At 41.2% G+C, this 26,496-nt stretch overlaps 1 protein-coding gene across 15 annotated transcripts in view; it reads right to left on the bottom strand.

Annotated features, from left to right (window-relative positions):
• The window catches only part of NLRP3 (NLR family pyrin domain containing 3), a 44,299-nt gene extending 24,686 nt beyond the window's left edge, over positions 1-19,613 (bottom strand). For 5 of the 15 annotated variants that reach the window (XR_006603389.1, XM_045069226.1, XM_013048935.2 and 2 more), the window contains exons 1-8: positions 18,444-18,699; positions 18,268-18,329; positions 17,731-17,908; positions 13,808-13,906; positions 11,532-13,299; positions 9,267-9,440; positions 6,949-7,119; positions 5,443-5,613 (exon numbers count right to left, since the gene is read on the bottom strand). Coding sequence is in view for 14 of the 15 variants with exons in the window: in XM_045069226.1 (XP_044925161.1) it covers positions 5,443-5,613; positions 6,949-7,119; positions 9,267-9,440; positions 11,532-13,299; positions 13,808-13,906; positions 17,731-17,908; positions 18,268-18,329; positions 18,444-18,684 (2,864 nt within the window). In the remaining variant the exon portion in view is untranslated. Of the gene's footprint in view, positions 1-5,442; positions 5,614-6,948; positions 7,120-9,266; positions 9,441-11,531; positions 13,300-13,807; positions 13,907-17,730; positions 18,060-18,267; positions 18,330-18,420; positions 18,700-19,484 lie in introns of those variants that run through there. The other 10 variants (XM_045069230.1, XM_004778431.3, XM_045069228.1 and 7 more) reach the window with 8 other exon arrangements.
• Positions 19,614-26,496: the final 6,883 nt, after the last annotated feature.

Genomic DNA, 26,496 nt, shown 5'->3' with positions numbered 1-26,496 from the left:
GCACCCAACATAGGAATACCTATAAATAAATCAGTTATTAACAGGCATAGAAGGAGAAAATGACAGTAATACAATTACAATAGGTGATTTTAACACTCCAATTACACCAATGGACAGATCATCCACACAGAAGGTCAATGAGAAAACAGTGGCTTTGAATAACGCATTGGACCAGATGGACCTAACAGATATATACAGAACATTCCACCCAGAAACAGCAGAATACACATTCTTTTCAAGTGCATATAAATATTCTCCACAAGACAAATCTCAATAAATTTAAGAAGTTTGAAGTTATATCAAGCATCTTTTCTGACCACAACAGTAAAAAACCAGAAATGAATTACAAGAAACAATCTGTGAGGAACACTAATACATGGAGGTTAAACAACATTCTCCAAAACAATGAATGGGTCAACCAAAAAATCAAAGAGGAAATTTTTAAAACCATGGAGACAAATCGATAACAGAGCAATCCGAAATCTTTGGGATGCAGCAAAACCTATTCTAAGAGAAAACTTAATAGCAATACAAGCCTGCCTGAAGAAACAAGAAAAAATGTTCTAGACTAGAACATAAATAAATTAAATAGAGACTAAAGAAACAGTGCAAAAGATCAATGAAACCAGGAGCTGGTTCTCTGAAACTATAAACAAAATTAAAAACCCTTATCCAGACTCATTAAGAGAGAAAGGAGACCCAGATACATGAAAATAGAAATGAAGGAGAAATAACAACAGACACCACAGAAGTACAAATGAATATAAGAGAATTTTATGAAAACGTATATGCCAACAAACTGGACAACCTATAAGAAGTAGATAAATTCTTAGAAACATAATTTTTCAAAATTGAATCAGAAAGAAATAGAAAATTTGAACAGACCAATTAATGAAATGTTATCAGTAATCAAATATAATTACCAACAAATAAAAGTCAGGGCCAGATGGTTTTACAGGTGAATTCTATCAAATATTTAAAAAAGAGTATTACCTATTCCTCTCAAACTATTCCAAACAATAGAAGAGGAAGGAAACTTCCAAATTCATTCCCTGACTCCAGCATTACTCCAATACCAAAACCAGACAAAGACACACACACACACACACACACACACACACACACACAGAAAAGAAAAAGAAAGAGAGAGAGAGAACTACAGGCCAATATCCCTGATGAAGCTAAATGAAAAAATTCTCAACAAAATATTCAACAATACACTAAAAAATCACTCATCATGGTCAAGTAGGATTTATCAGGGATGCAAGAGTGCTTCAATATTTACAAAACAATCAATGTGATACATCACATTAATAAGAGAAAGGTTATATGATCATCTCAATACATGTAGAAAAATCATATGAAAAATACAACATCCATTCATAATAAAACCTCCCAACAAAGTGGGTTCAGAAGGAATATATTTCAACATAATGAAGGTCATATGTGGAAAAACTCACAGCTATCATCATATTCAATTGTGAAAAACTGAGGATTCCTCTAAGACCAGAAATAAGAAAAGATTGCCACTCCCACCACTGTTATTCAACATGTTACTGGAAGTCCTAGCTGCAGGAATCAGACAAGAAAAAAAAAAAAGGAATCCAAAGTGGTAAGGAAAAAGAAAGATTTTCATTATTTGCCAATCACATGATACTATAGACCCTAAAGAATACAACAAAAAAACTATTTGAACTGATAAATGAATTCAGTAAAGTTGCAGGATACAAAATTAATATACAGAAATTGGTTGCATTTCTATACACTAATAATGGAACAGAAAGAGAAATTGAGAAAATGATCCTATTTAATATATCACATGATATATATATGGAATCTAAAAAACAAAACAAAACAAGAAATCAACAAAAAACAGAGACAGAATCATAAATACAGGGAACAAACTGGTGGTTCCATGAACAAAATGGAGACAAATGGAGATGGAAACAAATGAGAAAGCAAAATAGGTGAAGGGGATAACTTGTGGTTATAAAATAAATTAGTGATGAGGACAAAAAGTACAGCATAGAGAATATAGTCAATAAAATTGTAGTAACTTTGCATGCTGACAGATGGTGACTGTATTTATCATGGTAAGCATAGCATAATGTATAGAATTGCCAAATCACTTTGTGGTACACCTAAAATTAATATAACATTTTATGTTAACTCTTCTTCAATTAAAAAACAAAAAACAGTTGTTTGTTGGAATTAGCAAAAGGGATGGATGAATAGTCCAAACACAAAAGATTTGGGGACAATGAAACTACTTTCTGTGATACTACAGTAGTAGATACATGTCATTATACACTTGCCCAAACTCATATGATGTACATAACTGAGAGTGAATTCTGATATAAACTGTGCACTTTGTGTGATAATGATATGCCATTAAGTCTTTAACTGTAATAAATGTACCACTGTGGTCACCGATGTTGATAACAGGGAGACTATGCATGTAAGGGGGCAGAAGGCATATAGGAAATCTCAGTACCTTCCCCTCAATCCTCAGTGAATCTAAAACTGCTCTAAGGTATGAAAATCTATTAAAAAAGAAAAGTTAATGAACAATACCTGGGTTTAAGACCATTTTTCAGAGCCACCTCTGTACACATTGTTTTTGAGGCTAAGTGGCATATAAAAGTTCCCAGAGAGTGTACAAACATTAGTAAAAAAGAAAACCAGTGGTGAAATTCCCCAGACCACAGGATGAGAAGTCAATGCAGGACCCAGAGAAGGAGAAGTTTTAGAATTCACAGGAAAGAATGAGCAATTCCCCAAAAATAAGAGAATAGTTTCAGGAAAATGAGGAGAATTAAAGACAACAGATGTCAATGAAAATAGAGACTGGGAAGGATGTATACGTCAGAACCAGGATCACTGAGGACCAACTGAGAGTCTATGTTCTGGACCTCTTCCTTCTATTTTTCCCTTGGGTTTTGTTTTTCATTTGTTTGTTTGTTTGTTTTTCCCTGACTCCTTCACCACTCATACTTTCACTTCACTAAGTACTTGATCCCACGTCACTCAAGAGGCATTTGAGAAACACTTGGACAAGAAAGCAAACTTTTACTGTCAACTCCAGTTTTATTATGTCACTTGCATGTACTGTATATTGTTTGTCTATTGTCTAGTGTCTGTTGCCTGTTCTACCAATATTTGTGAAAAATGACTCTTGGTCTGTCTTACTCACTGCCACTGTCAGCAACTACAAGTGAGCCTCCAGCATGCCCAGAAATAAAGGAGCCAAAATATGTCTGTTGAACAAATAGGGAGTAGCAGAAGCCAAACTGCTGAGGTAGAGTAAGAAGGAGAGGATATGGAGACGTTGAAGACAGGGCTTTCCAAGGAAAGAGATGCGGTGATATCTGAGGATGGGTTGATGGGACAGATAGAAGGATATCAGAGTGTTGTGAACCTATGCAGGTTGTAATGATGAATTAATGTATTATTCCTCATTAAAGACCCTTTCTGTTATATTTGTCTTGGTGCTGATATGGTTGGTATTCATATCAGTAATGTCAATGAAGACATTTACAGTTTGCTTGTTGTAGGTAGAGATAACATTGACAGAATCACAATTCAAAAATGCCTAAGCAATCTGTCCAAAAAAAGATAAGATTGTGAGGCCCAGACAGGGATGTAAATGCCCCATAGAAAACCTGACAGCAAGACTCATGACTTAGTATTGCACTAGTGTTAAGCAACAGGGCAGGGGGTTACACTGGGCTGTATCTTCATGGGTTCCACTGCCTTCTATCCAAGTGTCCTTGGGAAAAGGTCTTAAGCTCTCTTGGCCTCATTTGTTCCTATTTGAGTTAGAGACACTAATATCTACTTGGCATAATTTTTATGAGGTCAGCTGAGATAATCCATGTAAAATGATCATGGAAAAGCCATGATACATGTTTAAGTACATGATTATCAGTAGATATTTTGTGTGTCATAATGAGAAATACATTTAGTCTTTGTCCCCAGTTTCTGCACAGAGCTTCTAAAACCCTTGAAATGTCCTAAGTGAAGCAGCCTCTTTTCCTATTCAAAGGAGCCCTTTCTGATCACAGGTAAGTTTGTAGTAATGAGGTGACTGAAGGTGGGTCCCACAGATAGCCTTGGGATGGGGCTGGTCACCAGAATGATCACGCAGTTGGTGAGGTGGAACTTTCAACCCATCCACCAACCCTGAGGAGGCAGAAAGGAGGAAGGCTGATCAAACTCTATAAAATCTCTTAAACAATGAGGTTTGGGGACCTTATAGGTTGGTGAATGCATCCGTTGCTGGGAGGGTGAAATGCCCCAAATACATGGGGACAAGTGTCCCTGTGCTCCGGACCCTTCTCAACTTCACCCTGTATCACTGTTTATATGTATTTTTTATAATATCTTTTATAATAAATGTAACTGTAAGTTGTGTTTCCCTGATTTCTGTGAGGGGTCCTAGCAAACTTTAAAACCTGAGGAGGGGGGTGTAAAAACCCCCAGGTCATAAAGAAAGAAGTGCAAGTAACTTGTGCCACTACTTGCGATGATATCTGATATTGCCAGTGTGGGAACATGTAGGACTAGGTTCTTAACCTGTGGGGTCCGCACTACCTCTGAGTAGATAGTGTCAAAACTGAATTGACTTGTATGGCACCTAGTTGGAAGTCTGCAGAGATTTGGGTGTTAATGTTAGAAAACACACCAGAATTTCACATTATTATTTACTACAGAATTCCAATTTGAACTTGTGATCTGATGTGACTGCCAGAAACACAAGAAAATCAGAGGCTCCCTCTGTGACAGTTACAGGGCCCTGCCACAGGAGGTGAAAATTTCACCATACATCTCTAGGAGTATCAGGTTCAGGTCTGGGCAATGTACTTCAAATAGGGACACGAACAGAACAGCCCTTCCCTAGGACAACATGACTATGTAGGTGAAGGCGTGAAGCTATATCCTTCTTGAGAATTTAGAGATGTCCAGGCAAGAGAGGAGAAGGCCTAGAATGTGAGTATTGTCTCTTGGGAACTGAGATCAATATCTCTCAGCAGAGTCCTGCGTAGCAGAGCAAGGACCAACACACAGAAACCAAAGGTGTTATATAGAAATAAGAACTCTCTCTTACTGCAATGGCCGCATGTGCAGCAATGGCTGGTGTGCTTGGAAGAGTCCACACATGAAACCAGTAACTATCCATGTGAATGTCTGAGAAACAATGGTTTCCCTCAGCGGGGGATTGAGCTGAGCAATCCCTAAGGTTTCTTTCAGTTCTATAGTCATAAATAACTTACTAGTAGAAAGTAGTATCTAGTATTCCAACGACTTCATATACTGTCTCCTCCATTCTCTACCCTCAACTCTGTCTGATCATCCTACTATAGAACGACCCTCATCCATGTTTCCCAAGCAATACATCGTGAAGAGAAGCTGATTTCTACTGAGATACCAATGAAGACTTACCCCAGTTTCTGCAGCTTACATTGTGGATGCTTTGCTTTTTCACATAGAATTCCAACTCCTGCATCTCCCAAGGCATTTTCCCCCAAGTAGAGTCTGGTCAGGGACTGGTTGGTGCTCAGGACGGATGCAAGGTCCTCACAACATGCTGATGTGAGACAGCAACTGACCAACCTTCCATAAAGATGGCAGAATGTCAGACATTTCTCTCACCTCACTGTCTGTGAGTCATGGAAGCACTTGCTCCAATGCTGTTTCTAGTCCTTTCCACACACAGGAAGAGTGTCCAAACTGTATATTAACTATTTATTTCCTTTTGTTTGGTGTAATAGCAAGTAAACACCTTCCAAGCCCATGCCAATACTCCATCTTATCAGCTCCCTATACTTTTTTTTATTGTGGTAAAATATACATAACATAAAAATTACCATTGTAATCCTTAAGTGTACAATTCAGTAGCATTTAAGTTACCTTCTCATTGTTGTATAACTGTGACCACCATCCATCTCCAGAAGGTTTTCATCTTTCCAAACTGCAACTTAGTACATACTGAACACTAACTCCTCACTCCTCTCTCCCCCCGCCCCCAGGACCCACTATTCTATTTTTTGCCTGTATGAATTTGATTATTTTAGGTCATTCCTGTAAGTGGAATCACACATTTCTGCCCTTTTGTGTATGGCTTATTTTAATTAGTATAATGTTTTCAAGATCCATCCATGTTGCAGCATGTGTCTGAATTCTCCTGAAGGCTGTATGCATATACCTACCACATTCTTCTACCCCCAACCCCACCCCCTTACCACATGTTTAATCCATTCATTATTCCATGGGTATTTGAGTTGTTTCTACTTTCTGGCTATTGTGAATAATGCTGCTATGGACACAAGTGTACAAATACAGGTTTGGATCCCTGATTACACTGCTTTTTATATACGTGGAAGTGAAATTGCTGGATCATACGGTAATTCTATGTCCACTTTGAGGAACTAACATACCAGCTATACTATTTTACATTCCCACCAGCAATTATGATGGTTCCAATTTCTCCTCGCCTACACTTATCTTTTGTTTTGTTTTGTTTGTTTATAATAGCCATCCTAATGGCCCTACCATTTTCAAGTGCTTTCTCTTATTCAAAAATCAAGTCTCCCAGAAACATTTAGTGAAGGGCTTCATAAAAGATCAAGTGTGTTAACACCTCTTTTCTGTTTTGTGTGGAGACCAAGAGCTTGTCATAAAGTCCCAAAACTCTCCTGGAGCTGGTTGTATTTTCTCAGCTTGACTGTAAATACGTTAAAAGTGAGCATGATTTGTTGGATTACTTAAGTTCATTTCTAAGACTTAGTATATGGCTCTTCCCACAACAAACACTAACTGAATGAATTACTGATAAACACCTGGAAATCTTCTGAGCAGTAAAGTCTATTCTCATGCTAAAACTGTAGTGCATAATAGATCCCGGAAGCCACAGCTCATGTTACCTGAAGGAAAATAGCTCAGACTCACCAAAGCTTCTTCAGATTGCAGAATAGATGCCTCAGCCCCACACAAAGAAGTCTAATTCCAAAGTCTCCCAGGGTGTTGTGGCTCAGATCCAATTCCATCAGCTTCTGGTTGCTGCTCAGGACTGAGGAGATGTTGAAGCAGCAGTGATGGGAAAGGCAACACCGCCCCAACCTTCATGCCAAGTAGAGAAGCAGAAAGCATCAGAACAAGGCTGCTTCTCTGACACTGCCTTCTGGTCTATGCCAGTTTTCAGCACCAACTGGGGCGATTTGTGGTCTCATGTTACAAAGGGAAAATTTTAAGGAAAGAAGTTAGGTGAGAGTATGATCTTACCAGAACTCCCACATGCAGGCTGAGACTTATTGTGAAGTTAGTTCCCAGGCTTATGAACTCATAGCCTGAGACCACAACCACTGAGTATGTCAGTGAACTCCCTCCATAAATAATGGTCAGCTCTACAATATATACAGGCATGTCCCTGTTTTATAAATGAAAAAGGAGGTAAATCTGTGTCCCACCTCTGTATCACATGTTCTTCACTGCAAAAATCCCTCAGGTGGACACTGATCTCTCTGGGGTTTTTAACTTATCTACTTCTTTGTCAATCTTGTCTCCATTGTTCTGTTTAATGATTAAATTCCAGCCCTCCACCTACACCAAAATAGCAGGAAGCTCTGTTTCTTGATTTGATTTACAACTCCCCCCAACACACACACAGACACACACAAAGACACCGCTATCACCATCATCAACAACAACTAGGAGTGCCAGTGTCAGAGGACTAAGAATGTTGATTCTTTCCAGATGAATACTTCATCATCCTAAAGCCTGTTAACATCTTCCTTTATACCCCTATCTTCACACCAACTAGAGCTGAATGCATGACTAAACCTCTATTTACTTGCAAAATATCTCATCATCACCCATGTCTCTCTATTTGTGTCTCACTCTATGGAATCACACAGGGGCACCCAGCAGGATAGTGGGAAGACTGGCATGGGATGAAGAAGGCAAGGAGCCCAAACCAGCCAGAGCCTTGAAGGCAAGAGGAGGATTTGTAATTTATCAAAAGAACAAAGAGAAAGCATTCAAGCAAGGGAATGACATAATTAAAGTAGAATTTTCTAAATAACCCTCTGACTTCTGTATGGAGAATAGGATGGTGCTATATGGAGAATAGGAAGGTGGTAAGGGTGGATGTGGGAAAACCAGTCAGTAGTCACTCAGTATGTATTTTTGAGCACTGATGCGTGCTAAGACACTTGTCCAGACATTGTAGGGACAGTGGAAAGATGAACACAAATTCTGTCCCATGATCTTGAATTGTATTGCAATATCATGGCAAACAGTCATGTTTACTGGGCCTGGGCTACTGGTTTGTATAGGAGATAAAATTGATAAAGTTGGTGTTAGGGTGGGTATAATGATCAAGAAAGGGATGTATGAAAACACCCTGGAGGGATGGGCTTTAGTGCTGGCTATGTAGCTCATAAAAAATGCAGATGTGTGATGGAAGAGTGTCTGTAGGATGGCCCAGACACTCATGTATTGTCTTGGGGAATTTGAGTCTGATTCACAGTGTGAGTCCAGAGCAAGCACTCTTTATTAAGAAAGCTGAAAGAGATTCTCTGTGACATTTCAACCTATATGAAATGTTTTGATGGGGTCCAGCCCAGGTAGACATTGTCTATGATGAAACTCTCCAATTCTCAGCCATGATGAGGGCCAGTGAGGAAACAGAAGATATTGAGGGCCATGCACTTTTTGTCCTATCGCCAAGAAATGGCTTACTTTCAGTTCCCCATCATTCTTCCCTATTTGAAGCTTTCTAAACAAGTGACCTCCAATCCATTTTACTTTCCTACTTGTTATGGGCTGAACTGTGTCCACCCCCCCCCAAAAAAATCATAATCCCTAGGATTTCAGAATTGTGACTATATTTGGAGATCAGGTTTTAGACCCTTAAATGAAGTCATGAGGACAGGCCCCAATCCAACATAACTGGTATCCTTTAGGAAATCAGACACGAACACAGAGACCACATGAAGACTTAGGGAGAAGACCACCATCTACAAGCCAAAAAGAGAGACTCAGGAGAAACCAATCCTGCTGACACCTTCAGCTTGGACTTCCAGACTCCAGGACTATGAGAATATGAATTTCTATTGTTCAAGCTTCTTTTTCTCTGGTACTTTGTTACAGCAGCCCTAGAAAATTAACAAACCATTGATCTGGACCCTGAGGTCTTCCTCCACTCTGCTCTCTGTGTCACTCACAGATATGCGTGCACACACAAACACACACACACAGTTTCTTACCACAGTCTCCGAATATTACAGCCGGGTCGCTGGAGCATTTCACATAACACCTGTACCCCTGGGTCCCCCAGAGCATTGTCACTGAGGTTCAGTTCAGTGAGGTTCAGTGAGTTAGTGCTTAGGACTGAGAAAAGCCCCTGCCAAAGGCTGAGAGTGACATAACAATTCACCAACCTGAAATTGTAGGGAAGGAAGAAAGAAAAGAAAATCAGGAGTGTCTGGCCCCAGTTCAAAGACTCCCCAGGGATTAAGAACTGACTCACAGAACCAAAAATTGCCTACTAAGGAATGACAAAGACCAGGGGGCCATGGTAAGACTGTCCTGCATACCTTATTATGGAAACAGCATGAGTCTGTGACTGGCTGCCTTGGCACACCCTCCAGTACCTCCCTCAGATGTCTTTCTCCTCCTCTGTCATCAGACAGCTGTCCTGCCCAAGGCCTTGTTTTCTGTTAAGTAATCCAGAGACTACACTGTGAGATCCAGATCTCAGATCTCACATTGGCTGCATAATAGCATCACCAATGTTCTCAAAAGAGAGCCAGGCCACACCATAGGACTAAAGTCAGAATCTCTGAGGCAGGACCAAGTATATCAAGAGTTTTAAGACTTCCACATGGTTCCAACATGCAGTCCTTGTTAGAATACAGATTCTGGCTCTGTGTGTCTAAGATTGTGCCTGCAATTCTGCACTTTTGACAGCATGGGGTGGGATATCCATGCTGCTGGCCTTCAGAAGGTTCTGGAACACACAAAGCAAGCTCCTGCCCTCAGAAGAAGGTAACTGTCACCCAATCAAATGGGCATCAGGCTTTTCATCAGGAGTTTTAATTCAAGTCTCTCCCAGCCTTCTTTATAGCTCTGTAATCTTGATCAGGTTTCTTTCCAACATAGTTTTTAGGGCCCTAAGAGACAGATGTGCTTCCTTCCCTCATTACCTTTCTCTCACCCTCTCTAGGTTTTCTGAATCATTTCCCATCATAGGGACATAATTGTTTCCCCAGCCTCTGCCCTCTGAACCCACTGTTCCCTCTGTTTGAGCTGCCCCTTGCCCACACTCAGGTTTCTCATACTCCATGTGTCAGAGTCCAGCTGTTCAAGGGCTTCCCACCATGTGTTTCTGGTGCATTCTATATGTGTTCTTGCCATAGCCCATCCTCTCCACTGTCTGTCCTTTTTTCCCAGATATCCCCACAATTGAACCTTAAGTTGCTATGAGCAAGGCCTGGGTCTTCATCACCACTGAAGCCCCAGCAGGAGGTCCTGGATGACCAAATGATAAATTAAAAGGTCATCCTGCTAGTGATGCCAAGGATGAAAGAAGGAGCTGAAAATTTATTATTCTTGGTGGAAAGGCCAGTCCCCTTTCTCCTTAATTTTATCCTGTATCAAGTGCTTTCTGTGCAGGCTAAACCCAAGCTTTCATAGACTATCCACCCTCCCACCGTAGCTGTGGCAGTTCCCAAGCAGGGACTTCAGAGGTCAGGTAACTGAACTGCATTGCTGTCCCAACATAGCAACTCGCCTCTGATCTCCTACATTACTGAACAGACCCCAAAGAGGGAGCTGTTGGTGACTTCCTGGTTGTAAACACAGTGTAGGAGCTTAAAAACACCCTCTCCTTCCCAGGCCTATGTCCCTCAATTTTCCCTCATTATATCTGTTCCAATGAAGCCATGTCCCTTGGCATAGTCTCCTATGTACATTGTTCCTCAGACACCAGACTCTACTGCTAGAATCCCTTTAACTTCTCCTGCACTCACCCACATCCTACCAGTCCTTCAAGGCAGGCTCAAAACTTACTCCTCTGATAAACCTCCCCCCAGCACCCAGAACTAAAGGCTTTCTGTCCTCTGTGTTCCTGGGACAGTCACTGGGGTTGTTTGGCTCCTTGTGTGTTAACTGAATACTATGCAGTAGAGCCCCAAGTCGACTGCAAGCATTTTGAGTTTACATTTTTATTCAACTCTGTAACCCACATAATACCTTGCGCTGAGTTGGCATCTACCAAACACTTGCTTATTTTCTTCATTGGCTTTTCTCCTCATCCATTTATCCACCTCCCTCTCCTCTACTTGTCCATCTCTGCCACTGAAGGAGTCTGGTAGAAATGGGGGGTGGTGGTATTATTATGGAGCTGTGGCAACCATATTGTGAAGACAGTTACGAAGCAGGCAGAAAGAACAAATGCCCAGAGAAAGGTGGCTAGATGGCGGAGGACAGCCCTACCATTCTAATACCTACCTGAAGGCAAATCACCTTACCGGTGAGTACAGGCAGCATGAGGATCTAGGCGGACACAGTGATCCACCTCAGAGAGCTGCATTTCCCCTTCTTCCTCCTCTTCCTCCTCCTCCTCCTTTGAGGAGTTATGAAGCAGCCTCAGGGAAAGTGATTCCATGCTGTGGCAGTTCTCAATACAAAAGGAAGAAACCACATGGTCCATTCTGGTGGAGAGACTGATCTCAATTTTGGGGAAATGGCCCATGGCTTTTTGTACAAAATCCTCCTCTTGCATCTCATACAAACAGTAGAACAATTCCAGCTGGCTGGGCTGGATTTGGAGATTCTTGGCCTTGGCTTTCTCTTTAATCCATTTTAGCAGTTCCAGCCTGATGTGCTGAGAGATCTTGCAACTCAGTTTTTTCTCCAAGTAGGAGGTTCTCTCCTGGTTTACAAGGCCAAAGAGGAAACGGACAACAAAGATCAGATATCCCTTTTCAAATTTGCCGTAGTTTTCAAGAAGGACAGTCACGTCTCGGTTGGGAAGCTTGGAACTTCTCCATGGCAGGTTCCTCAACTCTCCCTGTTCCTCCTCTTCCAGCAGGTAGTACATGGCAGCAAAGAACTCCTGGAAAGTCATGTGAATGAAGCTGTAGAATTTCTCACAGTCCACTTCTTTTTGGAATAGGTTCATCCTCAAGAAAGCAGACACATCGGCCCTCTGAAGGCCATGGTTCCTAAGGTCACACTCTTCAAACAGGATTTTCTGATTCCAGATTCCATCTGCAGCCAGTGAGCAGAGACCCCGGATGTTGGCAGAGACTTGGTGTTTCTGGTTCTCTCCATGAGACTGCAACAAACTGGAGAGGAAGAAGACATACACAGCAGTGGTGGTCTTGGATGTCTGGGCAAGACTCTTGCCACTGTCCATCTGCTGCTTTAACCCAGTGCATACAATCCAGCAGACCAAGGGGATAAAGCACATGGTGAAGAGGACCTCATTCTCCTGAATCAGCCTGAAGGCCTCTGTGGCTTGTTGCTCATCTGAAAAATACTTAAAGAAATATTCCTTTCTTTTGGCCTCTGAGAAACCCAGGATCTCCACATGACGGGGACGGTCCAGCAAATGCTGCAGTTTCTCCAGAGCCACAGGTCTTGTGGTGATGAGTAAAGAGGCCTCAGGAAGGAGCCTCTTTCTGATGAGGCTGCTCAGGAGAATGTCTCCCCGCTCCACCTTCTGCCAGTTTGTGCATAGAGTCTCTGTGTGCTCATCAAAGGCACCCTGCAGCTCATCGAAGCCATCCATGAGGAAAAGAATCCTGGAAGGCTTGCTCACAATCTTACATATGGGTGGATTTGGGTCAGGGCAGCAGCTGACAATCAGGTCCCCCAGGCTCCTCCGTGTCCCGAGGCTTACCTCCCGACAGTGTATATAAAACAAATAGTCAAACCTGTCCTGGTAAATTTTCTCTGATGCCCAATCCAACATGATCTTCCTGGCCAGTATTGTTTTCCCAATGCCTGCCGCTCCCTGGAATACCACCGTGTGAACAGGCTCTGAGTGTTGGTCATCAGGCTCAAACAGCAATTCCATATTCAGGGAACTCACAGGGCTGTCCAGCATCCTGGCTGAGGTCCTGCCAATGGCCAGGAGTTCATGCTCCCTCTCCTGCTGGCTCTGGTGTTCTTTGACAAGACGCAGCCTGGTGTAGCGTTTGTTGAGGTTCACACTCTCACCTAGACGGGCATTCCTGTCTTTAATACATTGGAATCTGCTCCTCACGTGTTTTTTGTACTTCTTACAGTAATCTGGGGTAAAGACAGAAAGGTAGTATTTGGGAGAAGTCCAAGCATACATTAGCTATCAACAAGGATCTGTGGTCCAGAGGGAGTGATGACCAGAGCTAAGGAAAGGGAGATATACATTCTCTTCACTGTGGGTATGGACAGCCCGAGAAACTCTAGGATGTCAAAATCTTCCTATACACAGTTGAGCAGGAGAACAGCAAAGTGCCATAGGTACTGTCACTTGCCAGAAAATCCTTCTTATTTGTTTTTTTTTTTTCCTCTTATTCAGTTCTATTCCTTTAGGTAGTCTGCAGCCCATACCTTTTAGAACCTGAGACACTCAATCACCTCCACTTGGTTCTGGGACTACAAGGAGCCATGTGAACACTGATCTGTTTTTCAGCTCTAGTGGATTTCCTGAAATGGGCCTTTGCTCACCAAGGAGAAGTAACATTTAGAATGATCAAGCTTCTCAGCTTCCAAAACTGGGTTTCCAAATGCAATAGGAAGCACTACCCTCATTGCTTACCTTTCCTTTTTTTACAAATAGAGATTCTGGTTAGGTACCCCAATAAACCCATCCACTCTTCTTCAAGGCTTTCTTCCTGGCATACCACATGTACATTATCTGGAAGAACAAAAAAAAAAAAAAAAGAAATACAAAGTTAAAAATCAGGACTCCTGAATAAGATGATGTAATTGAGACCCAGTACTCAACACCTGGCACAGCTCAAAGTCACTATCCCAGACATCTTGCAAACAAAAACATAGCTTTGAACTTCAGATGACAGGTGTACAGTTTAACATCCAGTTTGTGGCATTTGTGCACTCCTAATTTCAAAGCAATGGATGTCACTATCACTTACCCAGTTAGCATTGTGTGCCCACAGTATCCAGTCTCAGGATCTCTCCCAGGCTCAGAAATCAATCAGCAAACACATGAGATAGGCAAGGTTTCTCCTATCCTTTGTTTTTGGCAAACTTCCCTTGGTGCCCTGGTTTTGAGGCCATCCCCACACTAAATATCTAAATATGCCCAAAATGGTTATGGGCCAGCAGGATTCTCCTCCTCCCCTGCCCCCAAATGCCTGGATTAATCATACACACATTCTGAGTCTTCAAGACAGAATTATCAAGCAGGTTTGTTTAACTCAGTGGTTCATAATCCCTACTGACTTGAAATTCACCTAGGAAGCTTTTAAAAAGCTCTACCCCCAGTAAATATTTTTCAGTCTATCCAAGGTGTGACCAACACCATTATATATTTTTATTTTTTTATAAACATATAATGTATTTTTATCCCCAGGGGTACAGGTCTGTGAATCGCCAGGTTTACACACTTCACAGCACTCACCATGGCACATACCCTCCCCAATGTCCATAATCCAACCACCCTCTCCCGACCTCCCTTCCCCCAGCAACCCTCAGTTTGTTTTGTGAGATTAAGAGTCACTTATGGTTTGTCTCCCTCCCAATCCCATCTTGTTTCATTTATTCTTTTCCTTCCCCCCAACCCCCCATGTTGCATCTCCACTTCCTCATATCAGGGAGATCATATGACAGTTGTCTTTCTCTGATTGACTTATTACGCTAAGCATAATAACCTCTAGTTCCATCCATGTCGTCGTAAATGGCAAGATTTCATTTCTTTTGATGGCTGCATAGTATTCCATCGTGTATATGCATGTATATATATATATATATATATATATATATACATACTACCACTTATTTATCTATTCATCTGTTGATGGACATCTAGGTTCTTTCCATAGTTTGGCTATTGTGGACATTGCTGCTATAAACATTCGGGTGCACATGCACTATTATATTTTGAAAGCTCCAACATGCACCTACAGTTAAGAATCATAGATCTGGGGGGCGCCTGGGTGGCTCAGTGGGTGGAGCCGCTGCCTTCGGCTCGGGTCATGATCTCAGGGTCCTGGGATCGAGTCCCGCATCGGGCTCTCTGCTCGGCAGGGAGCCTGCTTCCTCCTCTCTCTCTCTCTGCCTGCCTCTCTGCCTACTTGTGATCTCTCTCTGTCAAATAAATAAATAAATAAATCTTTAAAAAAAGAATCATAGATCTAAGCAGTCACTAAATTACACATCCTAAAGAGGAGGCACTTCACTGAAGAAACTGAGGTACAAAAGAATGAGTGCTAAGCACCAGGGGAAATATTTGGGAGATGAACCCAATATCAACATAAAGGATTCCTGGTAGGCGTCTACTCAGTCTGAATGCAAAAGCTATTGGTGACCCCAATTACAAAACAAAATCTAAACATTAACTCATGCCAAAATCATGACTTAATTCTTATCTAAAGCCTTACCCTATAATCTGGTCCTCCCCAGCAAAAGACAAACAAACTTCTTACTAGGTATAATTCTTCCATCTCATAGCCCAGTTACAGAAGCCAAAATAGCCTAGTGGTTAAGAGCCAGATTCCAGCCAAAGACACACCCAACATTGAACCCAGGCCTTGGCTCTGACTGAAAGAGAGCCACAAGCAACCAAAACCTCTTTCAGGCTCACTTTACGTGGCTGGTTGAGCTCCAGAATTATCTTTTGTTTGCAAAACTGAAATTCTATAGCCATTAAAAATTCCCCAGTCCCTACTCGGCAGCCCTTGGCAACCACTTCTTGTCTATAAATTTATCTACTCTAGTACCTATTACAAACAGAATCATACTGCATTTGTCTTTTCGTGACTGGTGTACTTCGTTTAGTAATGAAATTGAAAGTTCTTTCGAAAGTGCAGCCTGAAGGTTGCTGGCTGGTATAGTTGGTAGGCCATGAAACTCTTGATCTAGAGATTGTAAGTTCAAGCCCTGGGCGTGTACAGACTACAAAAAAAAAAAAAGGTAAAATGCCAGTTTTGTGGTGTTTTTATGAGGAATGATGAAAATCTGTAAAAACTGCTTAGTAAACTCACTTCTGTAACTTAAATTTGGTTAGTTAGTATATAAGCACTGACACAATCATAATTGTGTTATTATATGCAATTTGTTTATAACATCCACCTACCGTGCACCCGTGCCTCATGCCTCCATGTCATGTGTCTCTCCCTCATTTCACCCATATTGCTGCTCCACTCACCATGCTTCTCCTAATCTGCTTTTCCATTTTTATTCCTCTTTTCAACTAGTTCAACATCACCATCCTGTGATTTTCTAGATTCCTCTGAGCCCTTGCTTGTGCTCTTCCCATGATCTGAACACCAAGCCAAAAGAATAAAACTTCACTCCTAGCATCTCCATAGTCCTAGGGGTAGGTGAGCCCTGACTTTCATTTTTAAAGAAAATTTCATTTCATTTCATTCTAGTTTCATTTTTAAAGAAACTAGAAAAAAGAAAACCGTTTTCCTCCAACTTCTCATAGCACTATCATGAGAAGAAAACAGAGGATAAAGCCAAGATGGTAAAAGGAATTATCGAAAAACAAATATACTAACTTCATTGCATCAAAAAATACCATCAACAGATGAAATCGTAATCCATGGAATGGGAGAAAACATTGCAAATCATATATCTGATAGTGTTAGTATCCAGGATATATAAAGAACCCTTATAAGTCAACAACAAAAAAAATAACCCAATTAAAATATGGGAAAAAGTTGAATAGACATTTCTCCAAAGATAAACAAATGGTGAACAAGCACATGAAAAGTCATTCAGTATCAGTAGTCAATAGGGAAATGCAAACCAAAACCACAAGGAGATATCATCTCACACCCATTAGAATAACTAGTATCAAAACAAAAATAAAATAAAATAAACATTGGTGATGATGACGAAAAATTAGAACCCTTGTACCCTGTTGATGGAAGTGCAAAATGGGGCAGCCACTATAAAAAACATTATGATGGTTCCTCAAAAAATGAAACCTAGAGTCACTATATAATACAACAATTCTACTTCTGAACATATAATCAAAAGAACTGAAAGCAGGGTCTCAAAGAGGTTTGTACCTTCATGTTCCTAGCATCATTATTCACAATAAACTAGAAGCAATCTAAATGTCCACTGATGGATAAATAAATGAACAAAATGTGGTATACGCATACCACAGGATATTATTCTACCTTAAAAAGGACTGAAATCATGTCATATGTGACAACATGGAAGGGGCTCGAGGACTTTATACTACATAAAGTAAGCCAGATACAAACAGACAAATACTTTATCATGCAGTTTATAAGTACCAAGAGTAGTTAAATTCATAGAGACAGAAGGTGGTGGTTCCAGGGTCTGAGGGGAGGGGAAAAGAGGAATTGTTGTTTAATGGGCACAGGGTGTTGCAAGATGAAGAAAAGTTGTAGAGATTGATTGCACAACAGGAATGTGCTTAAAACTGCTGAAACGTATGCTGAGAAATGGCTTAAAAAGGTAATTTTATGTTATATGAATTTTATTATGATTTTAAAAATATGCTGTCTTCCTTCCACTCACCCCATTCTGGTGCATCCCTCTTAGCTTTCTCATAAAGGTCTCTCCTGTTGATTGCAGCAAAAATCCACACTGCCATGGCCCATGCCTTCTCCTCACCATTGAAGTCAATCATCAGAGTGGCCAGATCCATGTGGTCGGCTTTCTCTGTCTGACTCCGAGGGAGTGGTCGGCACCCTTTCTGAGAAGGATAGTCTTGTAAGTGCATTTTGAACTTCTTAAAGTCTGCATCCTCCAGATCCTCCAGGTAACGAGCCAGCTTGCAACGGACACTAGTCATGTTCATCTGTGGCTTTTCTCAGGGTCCTTGTGTAGAGATTCACACAAGGAAGCTGGATGGTGAAAACAGTGCACATGCAAGGAGAGTCTTCAATAAAGTCTATCCTCTTTAGAAAGAACTAAACCATGAAAAACCCACAATACAAAGGAAAAAAAAAATATATATATATACATATATATATATATATGTATATATATATATAAACACTGAACTTTAATTAGATGCCATCTTTAGTTTTGAAAAGTGACCCAAATACCCACCACAACGTTTTCCTGTTGGCTTGACTCAGGGGTGTGTCCTGATCCATGGAAAAATGGTGTCCCTATGGAGAGAAACAGTAGTTAAACCTACAAAAGCAATCATGTCCACAGTACTATATGCCCAAACCGCTTCACAATGTCCCCTCAACATACCACGGGGAGAACTTTGTTCTTACTGTTTCCTGGACTATGTTCTAGGACAAACTCTTCCTCAGCTTCTGTTTCTTCATCTATAAAATGACAGAATGGAAAATATGCCTTTTCTATTCCTTCCAACTGAAAGGCTCTGGTTCCCTGTTTCTGTTTTGACCCAGGAAGTGAGTAAGTATAATTGTAATAGAGCAGCACGTGGCTAGACAGAGAAAGGAGAAGACGGACATGCACAGAGAAGGGAATGGTCTTCGACTGCACTTCCATCCATCTATTGATAGATAAAAACAAATGAGATGACATTTGGGATGCATAGGGGGAATGATAAACACATAACACCTCCTTGAGGTCTCCTGGCAACATTCACAATCATAGTCATTGTTAGAACTCATGGTTACTGAGAACCTCTCATGGGCAGGACCCTGCACTAATGTGTTTTCTTAACTCTTGCAAAGCCCTGGGAGGTAGTACATAGGCCTAGACCCACTTTATGGAAGAGGAACTGAGTCTTAGGAGAAATTAAGTGAGTTGCCCAGAATTTCAAAACAAAAGGGGGGGGTGGTTCAAAACCAGAATTTAGATCAGGTTCACTGATTTCTGAACTTATGTCCCTAAATACTACTTTCACAGCATGAAAATGTGTGTGACTCTATCATCTACTACTTACCTAGGTTCCTTAGTCAGATACCAACAATCAAGATCAAAGACAATAAAATAGATGGTTAAAAGGCAAAAAAAAAAAAAAAACACTTTCACAGCATTTACCACACACAGCATCTTGTTACAGAGTTCATCATCTGTTTTACTACATAGACTTAGGGTTCACAAAGAGCAGAGGTCAGCTACTGTGTCTTTCTCTGTTCTATGTCTCCCATATTTTGGATTAATAAATACTTTGTCTTTGTTTGGGATCAATCCCCTCACATTACTGAATTTGGGAAAGCACACCAACCCAAAGCCATAAATGATGTTAACAGGAGATAGAGGGCCTATGGAGCTGTGGAACAGTGCATATGGGAATTTAGTGTGACCACAGCGAGTGTGCAAGAAAACTGAAGCATGCTCACCTCTCCTTGTGTCTTCATCTTGCCTCTCACTTTTGGCTCCACACAACCACCAAGTCCATTCCTTACGCATTTGAAAGGGAGGTGGGGCATGTCCAGATAGATCCATCAGTTTTACAGACCTTCCCAGGTACCCCTCCATCAGTCTTTCCGCCCACACCAGGACTCTACCTCTCCTCTGTGACCCCTATCCCTAAGTCTCATGCACTCTATCCTTTTACCTCCTGTGTCCCTTGGTGTCCAAGACATTTATTTCCTCATACACATCCACTCCTTGGCGGGGGGTGGGGGGCGTGCTTGGCAAATCTGATGCAGTTGTGGGTATAAGCTATACACTACTTCCCTCACCCTCTGCCCCTACACACATACACACTTGCATACATGCACAGAGCCCAATAATGAGAAACATAAAAGGAATTTCCAGAATCATTGCTGAAGGGCAGACTTGGAAGTGGTCAGAAGAAATCCTTAGTGTATTAACCAAGACAACTCTGGCCCTCAACATCCCCTCCTCATTTCTCCCCAGACCTTTCCAGCCATGCAGCTCCACAGAACTGGACTCACCCAGACGACAGCCTCAGAAACAGCCCAAGAGGAAACTTGATGCATTTATAATGGTCACAGCCCAGCAGGAGAAGGAAGGATGTGGCCTCAGCATGGAGTGAACAAGCTTGCATCACAGACAAAGCCAGAGACTAACAGTTACTTATATAGCTGGATTTTCCAAACCAAATGAATAGTGTTCTTATTTCTGGCTGTAGTCAGAGATGTCTGCACTGTCCTCAGTGGCCATTGGGGTAGGGGTGTTCCCTCTGGGTCTCCAGCGGCCATGGGAAGGTTCTGAGTGGGATAGAGGATTCTGCCAGGGCTGGCAAGTACAGGATCAAAAGCCTGATATGAGGAAGTGGTGATGCAACATGGGGGCTTAAGTGGGTACGAGAAGAATCAATGAAACAAGATGGGATTGGGAGGGAGACAAACCATAAGTGACTCTTAATCTCACAAAACAAACTGAGGTTGCTGGGGGGAGGGGGTTTGGGAGAAGGGGGTGGGATTATGGACATTGGGGAGGGTATGTGCTTTGGTGAGTGCTGTGAAGTGTGTAAACCTGGTGATTCACAGACCTGTACCCCTGGGGACTAAAAATATATGTTTATAAAAAATAAAAAATTAAAAGTTAAAAAAAAAAAAAAGCCTGACCAGCCCTCAAGCCATCAGATGGAAGCCGTTGGCAGGCAGTAGGCTCTCCACATCACCTGTCACTGTCTGTAACCACCTTACTGAAGTGAGAATATGCTTGTGAAAACATCACCTCCACCAGACCACATTTATCTCCTCCCAAAGTTTCCTAATATCCTTGTATTATTGTTGTTATTTTATCATTACTTTTTTGTGTGTATGGTAAGAACACTTAAGACAAGATCTACCTTTTAGTAAATATTTAGTGCACATCACAGAATGATCAGTTATGGGCACTGTGCTGCACAGATCTCCAAGACCCGGACATCTTGCATCACAGAAACTTGGTTACACTGACCGATACTTCCCCAGTCCTCCCTTCCCCAGCCCATGACCACTACTATTCCACTCTCTGTTTCTATAATTTTGACTAATTCACATTCCACATATATGTGACATCATACAGTATTTGTCTTTCTCTGTATGACTATGTCACCTTGCATAATGCCCTCAAGGTCTATCCATGTTGTTGCAAACACCAGGATTTCCTTTTCTTTCATGGCTGAATAATATCCATGCTGTGTGATATATATATATATATGTATATATATACATGTATATATATACATATATATATATATATATACCCACACCATATTCATCCATTCTTCCGTTTATGGACACTTAGATTGTTTCCATATCTAACTATTGTGAGTAATGCTATAATGGACCTGGGAGTGTAAGCCTCTCTCCGAGAGCCTGATTTCAATTCCTTTGGACAGACACAAACTTTGCTCCCTGACTAACTCACTTGTCTACAAACACTTAAAGAGCACCTGGTGTGTGCCAGGCATGACTGCAAGCCTGAAAAGCACCTTGGTAGGCCCAGGAAGATCTGGGGTCAGAGAAGCACCCAGACCATGTTTCCCAGCACTCATGGTAGCTGCAGGACCAGAGTGTGCCACTGTCATGTGTTTCATAGAGCATAGTGGAGGACAGGTGCTCAGCTCCCCAAGCCAAGGCAGAACCCTTGAGTGAGAGGGACACGAATCCATGTCCAGAGGAGGGGTGCTGGAAAATGGTTTTGTCTCTGTGCTGATGGCACTGAAGGCAGAGAGTTATCCTAGGGATTGAACAAATGACTAAATGAGCACAACCTGATTCAGTGAAGCTGGAGTCAGTGATTAAGTCCTGCTACTGGTAGTAGCAATTGTTATACAATTGTGTGCAGAATGTCCTGAGAGAAGAAAGAGAGATACCTACTCCTACTATGGAAAGGGCAGAAGAACAGACCTGAATGCCAAGCTTTACTGATCTGAGGAGTAGCAAGCACTTCATATGGTCAGGACAGTGACACAGTGACAGTGACACAGACAATCACGCTGAACCAGAAAACATGGAATTTATTTTTTTTTTTCTTTTAGGACAAGACAGCCTTTCCCTTTTGTTTTCTATCTTTCTGTACTATTTGAATTTTATTTTGTTACCAGGCATTACTCATATGAGTAAGAAATAAATTAATCAGTTAATAGACCCCACTTCTTCAAAGTAGATCTAAAAGAAACCTTCAATCTTTTTGAGGTGCTGTTGGATCCCATTTGATAGGATCTTGTTGAGAATCTTGGCATCCATATTCATCAGGGATGATGGTCTAAAATTCTCCTTTTTGATGGGGTCTTTGCCTGATTTGGAGATCAGAGTGATGCTGGCTTCATTTAAAAAAAAAAAAAAAGGTCTAGAAGCTTTTCCTTCTGTTTCTATTTTTTGAAACAGCTTCGGGAGAATAGGTATTATTTCTTCTTTGAATGCTTGGTAGAATTCCCCAGGGAATCTGTCAGGTCCTGGGCTCTTGTTTTTCGGGGAGGTTTTTGATCACTGCTTCAATCTTGTTACTAGATATTGGTCTATTCAGTTTGTCAGATTCTTCCTGTCTCAGTCTTAGAGCTTTCCAGAAATGCATCCATTTCTTCTAGGTTGCTTAACTTACTGGCATATAACTATTGATAATAATGTCTGATGATTGTTTCTGTTTCCTTGAAGTTAGTCATGATCTCTCCCCTTTCATTCCTAATCTTGTTAATTTAGGTCCTCCCTTTTTCCTTTTGGATTAGTTTGACCAGTGGTTTATCAATCTTATTGATTCTTTCAAAAAACCAGCTTCTAGTTTTGTTGATGTGTTCTACTGTATCTCTGGTTTCTATCTCATTGATCTCCACTCTAATCTTATTTTCCTTCTTGTGCATGGGGTTGGCTTAATTAGTTGATTTTTTCAGTTCTCTGAGGGGTAAAGAGAGCTGTTGTACTCTGGATTTTTCAATTTTTGTGAGTGAGGCTTGGATGTCTATGTATTTACCCTTTAGGACTGCTTTTGCTGTATCCCATGGTTTTGGAACAATGTGTCTTCATTCTCACTGGTTTCCTTAAACTCAACACACACAAAACATATAATCATGTCAAAAACTGGGCAGAAGATATAAACAGACACTTCTCCAGTGAAGACATACAAATGGCTATCAGACACATGAAAAAATGTTTATCACCATTAGCCATCAGGGAGATTCAAATCAAAGCCACATTGACATACCACCTTACACCAGTTAGAATGGCCAAAATTAGCAAGACAGGAAACAACGTGTGTTGGAGAGGATGTGGAAAAAGGGCAACCCTCTTCCACTGCTGGTGGGAATGCAAGTTGGTGCAGCCACTTTGGAAAACAGTGTGGAGATTCCTCAAGAAATTAAAAATAGAGCTTCCCTATGACCCCACAATTGCACTACTGGGTATTTACCCCAAAGATACAGATGTAGTGAAAAGAAGGGCCATCTGTACCCCAATGTTTAAAGCAGCAATGGCCACGGTCACCACACTGTGGAAAGAACCAAGATGCCCTTCAATGGACAAATGGATAAGGAAGATATGGTCCATATACACTATGGAGTATTATGCCTCCATCAGAAAGGATGAATACCCAACTTTTGTATCAACATGGACGGGACTGGAGGAGATTATGCTGAGTGAAATAAGTCAAGCAGAGAAAGTCAACTATCATATGGTTTCAATTGCCTGTGGAGCATAAGGAATAACATGGAGGACACTGGGAGAAGGAGAGGAGAAGTGAACTGGGGGAAATCGTAGGGGAGAAAAACCATGAGGGACTGTGGACTCTGAGAACCAAACTAAGGGTTTTGGAGGGGAGGGGAACATGGGATTGGGTGAGACTGGTGGTTGGTATTAAGGGGGGCATGTATTGCATAGAGCACTGGGTGTGGTGCATAAACAATGATTCTTGGAACACTGAAAAAAAAATTGAGCTTTTACCTCAATATAATAGAAATATTTTAAATCCTATACTGAAGACAAATTGGAGCAATACTGTTTTAAAAGATTTTTCTTTCCTCCTTATTATTACATTTGTTAATGTATTAGGAAGAAACAACAAAATCCTGAGTAGGCTTTTTTTCTAAAAAATTCAACATTCTTTGTTCAGATTTTAGATTCTCAGAATAATTGCCTTTTATAGATGAAAGCAAAAAACAAAAACAAAACAAAACAAAACAAAAACAAAAACAAACAACAAAAACCACTTCCAACATCCCCCAACCTCTACTCCTCCCTCTTCCACCCACAGACCCAGGCATCCATGGGGACCTAGTTTCCAGAGTGTCACAGACACAGAATCCAATGGCATGTAGCCTTTTGTGGCCAGGTCCTTCCATTCCTTGTGATGCCCATGAACCTCATTCCTGCTGCTGCATCTCCATCCTCCTTTGCTGCTAAGATGGATTCCATGGTGTGCACAAACCACAGTGTGTTTGTCTATTTTCCACACAAGCACATGTGGGTTGTGTCTCATTTTCGGCAAATGTTAATAAAGCCACTATAAACACTCACATGCAGATTTGTGTGTATGCTTTCATTCCCTTGTGTAGATATCTAGGAGTGGAATGGCTGGATTGTATGAGAAGACTGTGTTTAAATGCTAAGAACTGTCAAACTATCTTCCAAAGTGGTTCCACCACCAACCATGCATGAGGACTCCAGTCCCTCTGCCCCCTTGCCAGAAACAGTTGTGTTGTACTTGTTTAAGCCACTGTAACAGGTTTGTAGGGAACTTGTGAAATTAAAGAAATCATTTGAAAATTGGTGCAGTTTGACTAATTGCAATTACTTAGGGACATTAGTCATTGGGAATCTGAGGAAGAAAAGACATGATCTCCAGCCTTCACAATGCTTAACCTCATTTCCTTCTATCCCTATTGGCTGGTCCATGCCCTTTTCCCTTTCAAATGTGGGAATAGAAAAGTCAACATGAATAATAAGCAAGGATGGTCAGCCACAAAAGTAAAACATACTTTCTTCTTCATTTGTATTCATACCTCCTTGAAAAACAGAGTGGAGAACCACAATTTTAAACAGTGAACTGAAGAAAAAGCCTATTTAACACTCGAAGCTCACACTGTAAGGAGAACCCAAAGTGGCCACAAATTCTTTCTCACTGAACGAACTACAGGAAGCTAAAAGAAAACAAAAATAAACCCACTCTGAGAAACCAATGACCAATGTAAGCCACAGGGACAGCAGCCTACCAAATGTGAGGGGAAAAGCAATATGGCCAGCACAGATATACTTTGCCCTCCCTACATCGTAGTCCTCAAGACCAGGACAAGCCCTTGTTCAGCAGATGGGAGCAGAGCCAGGAAATCACACAGATTTTTCTGATCCAAAAATTCACACACCAGACCTGGGGACAAAGACCCAAATATTGAAAGTCAGGATCATTTTGGAAAACCCAAAGCAATAGTAACAGAGCAGGACACCCCAAATCCTTACCCTCCTCCCTGATCCCTGCTCCCTCCACCTACCCTGGGAACACCATGCCACATCAATCATCCCCTCTGGGTGGGCAGGGGACACAGTTTTATTTCTCCCACATGGGTTGCAAGAACTACACTCACTGGCTTCCTGGAAGAGAAATTCTCTCAGTCTACAGGGTGGCTGTTACTTTCTGTCTGTTAGCCCTCCAGTGATCAGTATAGGAGCCATTAGCTACCTGTGTTTACTGAGATTCAACTTCATTTTTCCCCACTTTTCTAAAGTTGTTTTTTTTTTTTTAGTTTTAAGGTTTTATTTAAATTTTAGTTAGCTAACGTATAGTGAAATATTCAGGTGTACAATATAGTGATTCTACAGTTCAACATACGAGTGAAGTCATATGGTATTTGTCTTTCTCTGACTTATTTCACTTAACATAATACTCTCTAGTTCCATCCAGATCATTGCAAATGACAAAATGTCATTCCTTTTGATAGCCAAGTAATGTTCCATTATGTATATGAACCACATCTTTTTTTTTCTTTTTTTTTTTTTAAGATTTTGTTTATCTATTTGAGAGACAGAGAGATAGTGAGAAAGAGGATAATCAAGGTGGAGAGAGAGAAGCACGTTCCCGAATGGGAGCCTGATGCAAGGTTATATATCCTAGGACCCCAGGATCATGACCTGAGCCAAAGGCTGATACTTAAAAGACTGAGCCACCCAGTTACCCCCTGAACCACATCTTTATCTGTTCATCTGTCCATGGACTTCTGGGCTCTTTCCATAGTTTGACTACTGTGGACATTGCTGCTGTAAACATTGGGGTTCAGGTGCCCCTTTGAATCAGTACTTCTGTATCCTTTGGATAAATACCTAGTAGTGCAATTGCTGGGTCATTGGGTAACTCTATTTTTAACTTTCTGAGGAACTGCAATACTGTTCTCTAGAATAGCTGCACCAGTTTGCATTCCCAGCAACAGTGTAAGAGGATTCCCCTTTCCCTACATCCTTGCAACATCTA

The sequence above is a fragment of the Mustela putorius genome, unplaced genomic scaffold (genome assembly GCF_011764305.1).
Source record: "Mustela putorius furo isolate JIRA1106 unplaced genomic scaffold, ASM1176430v1.1 tig00003914_pilon_pilon_pilon, whole genome shotgun sequence".
In the NCBI taxonomy this organism is placed as follows: domain Eukaryota; kingdom Metazoa; phylum Chordata; class Mammalia; order Carnivora; family Mustelidae; genus Mustela; species Mustela putorius.
Note: the sequence above shows the minus strand (reverse complement) of the source record. Positions and strands in the feature narration are given on the sequence as shown.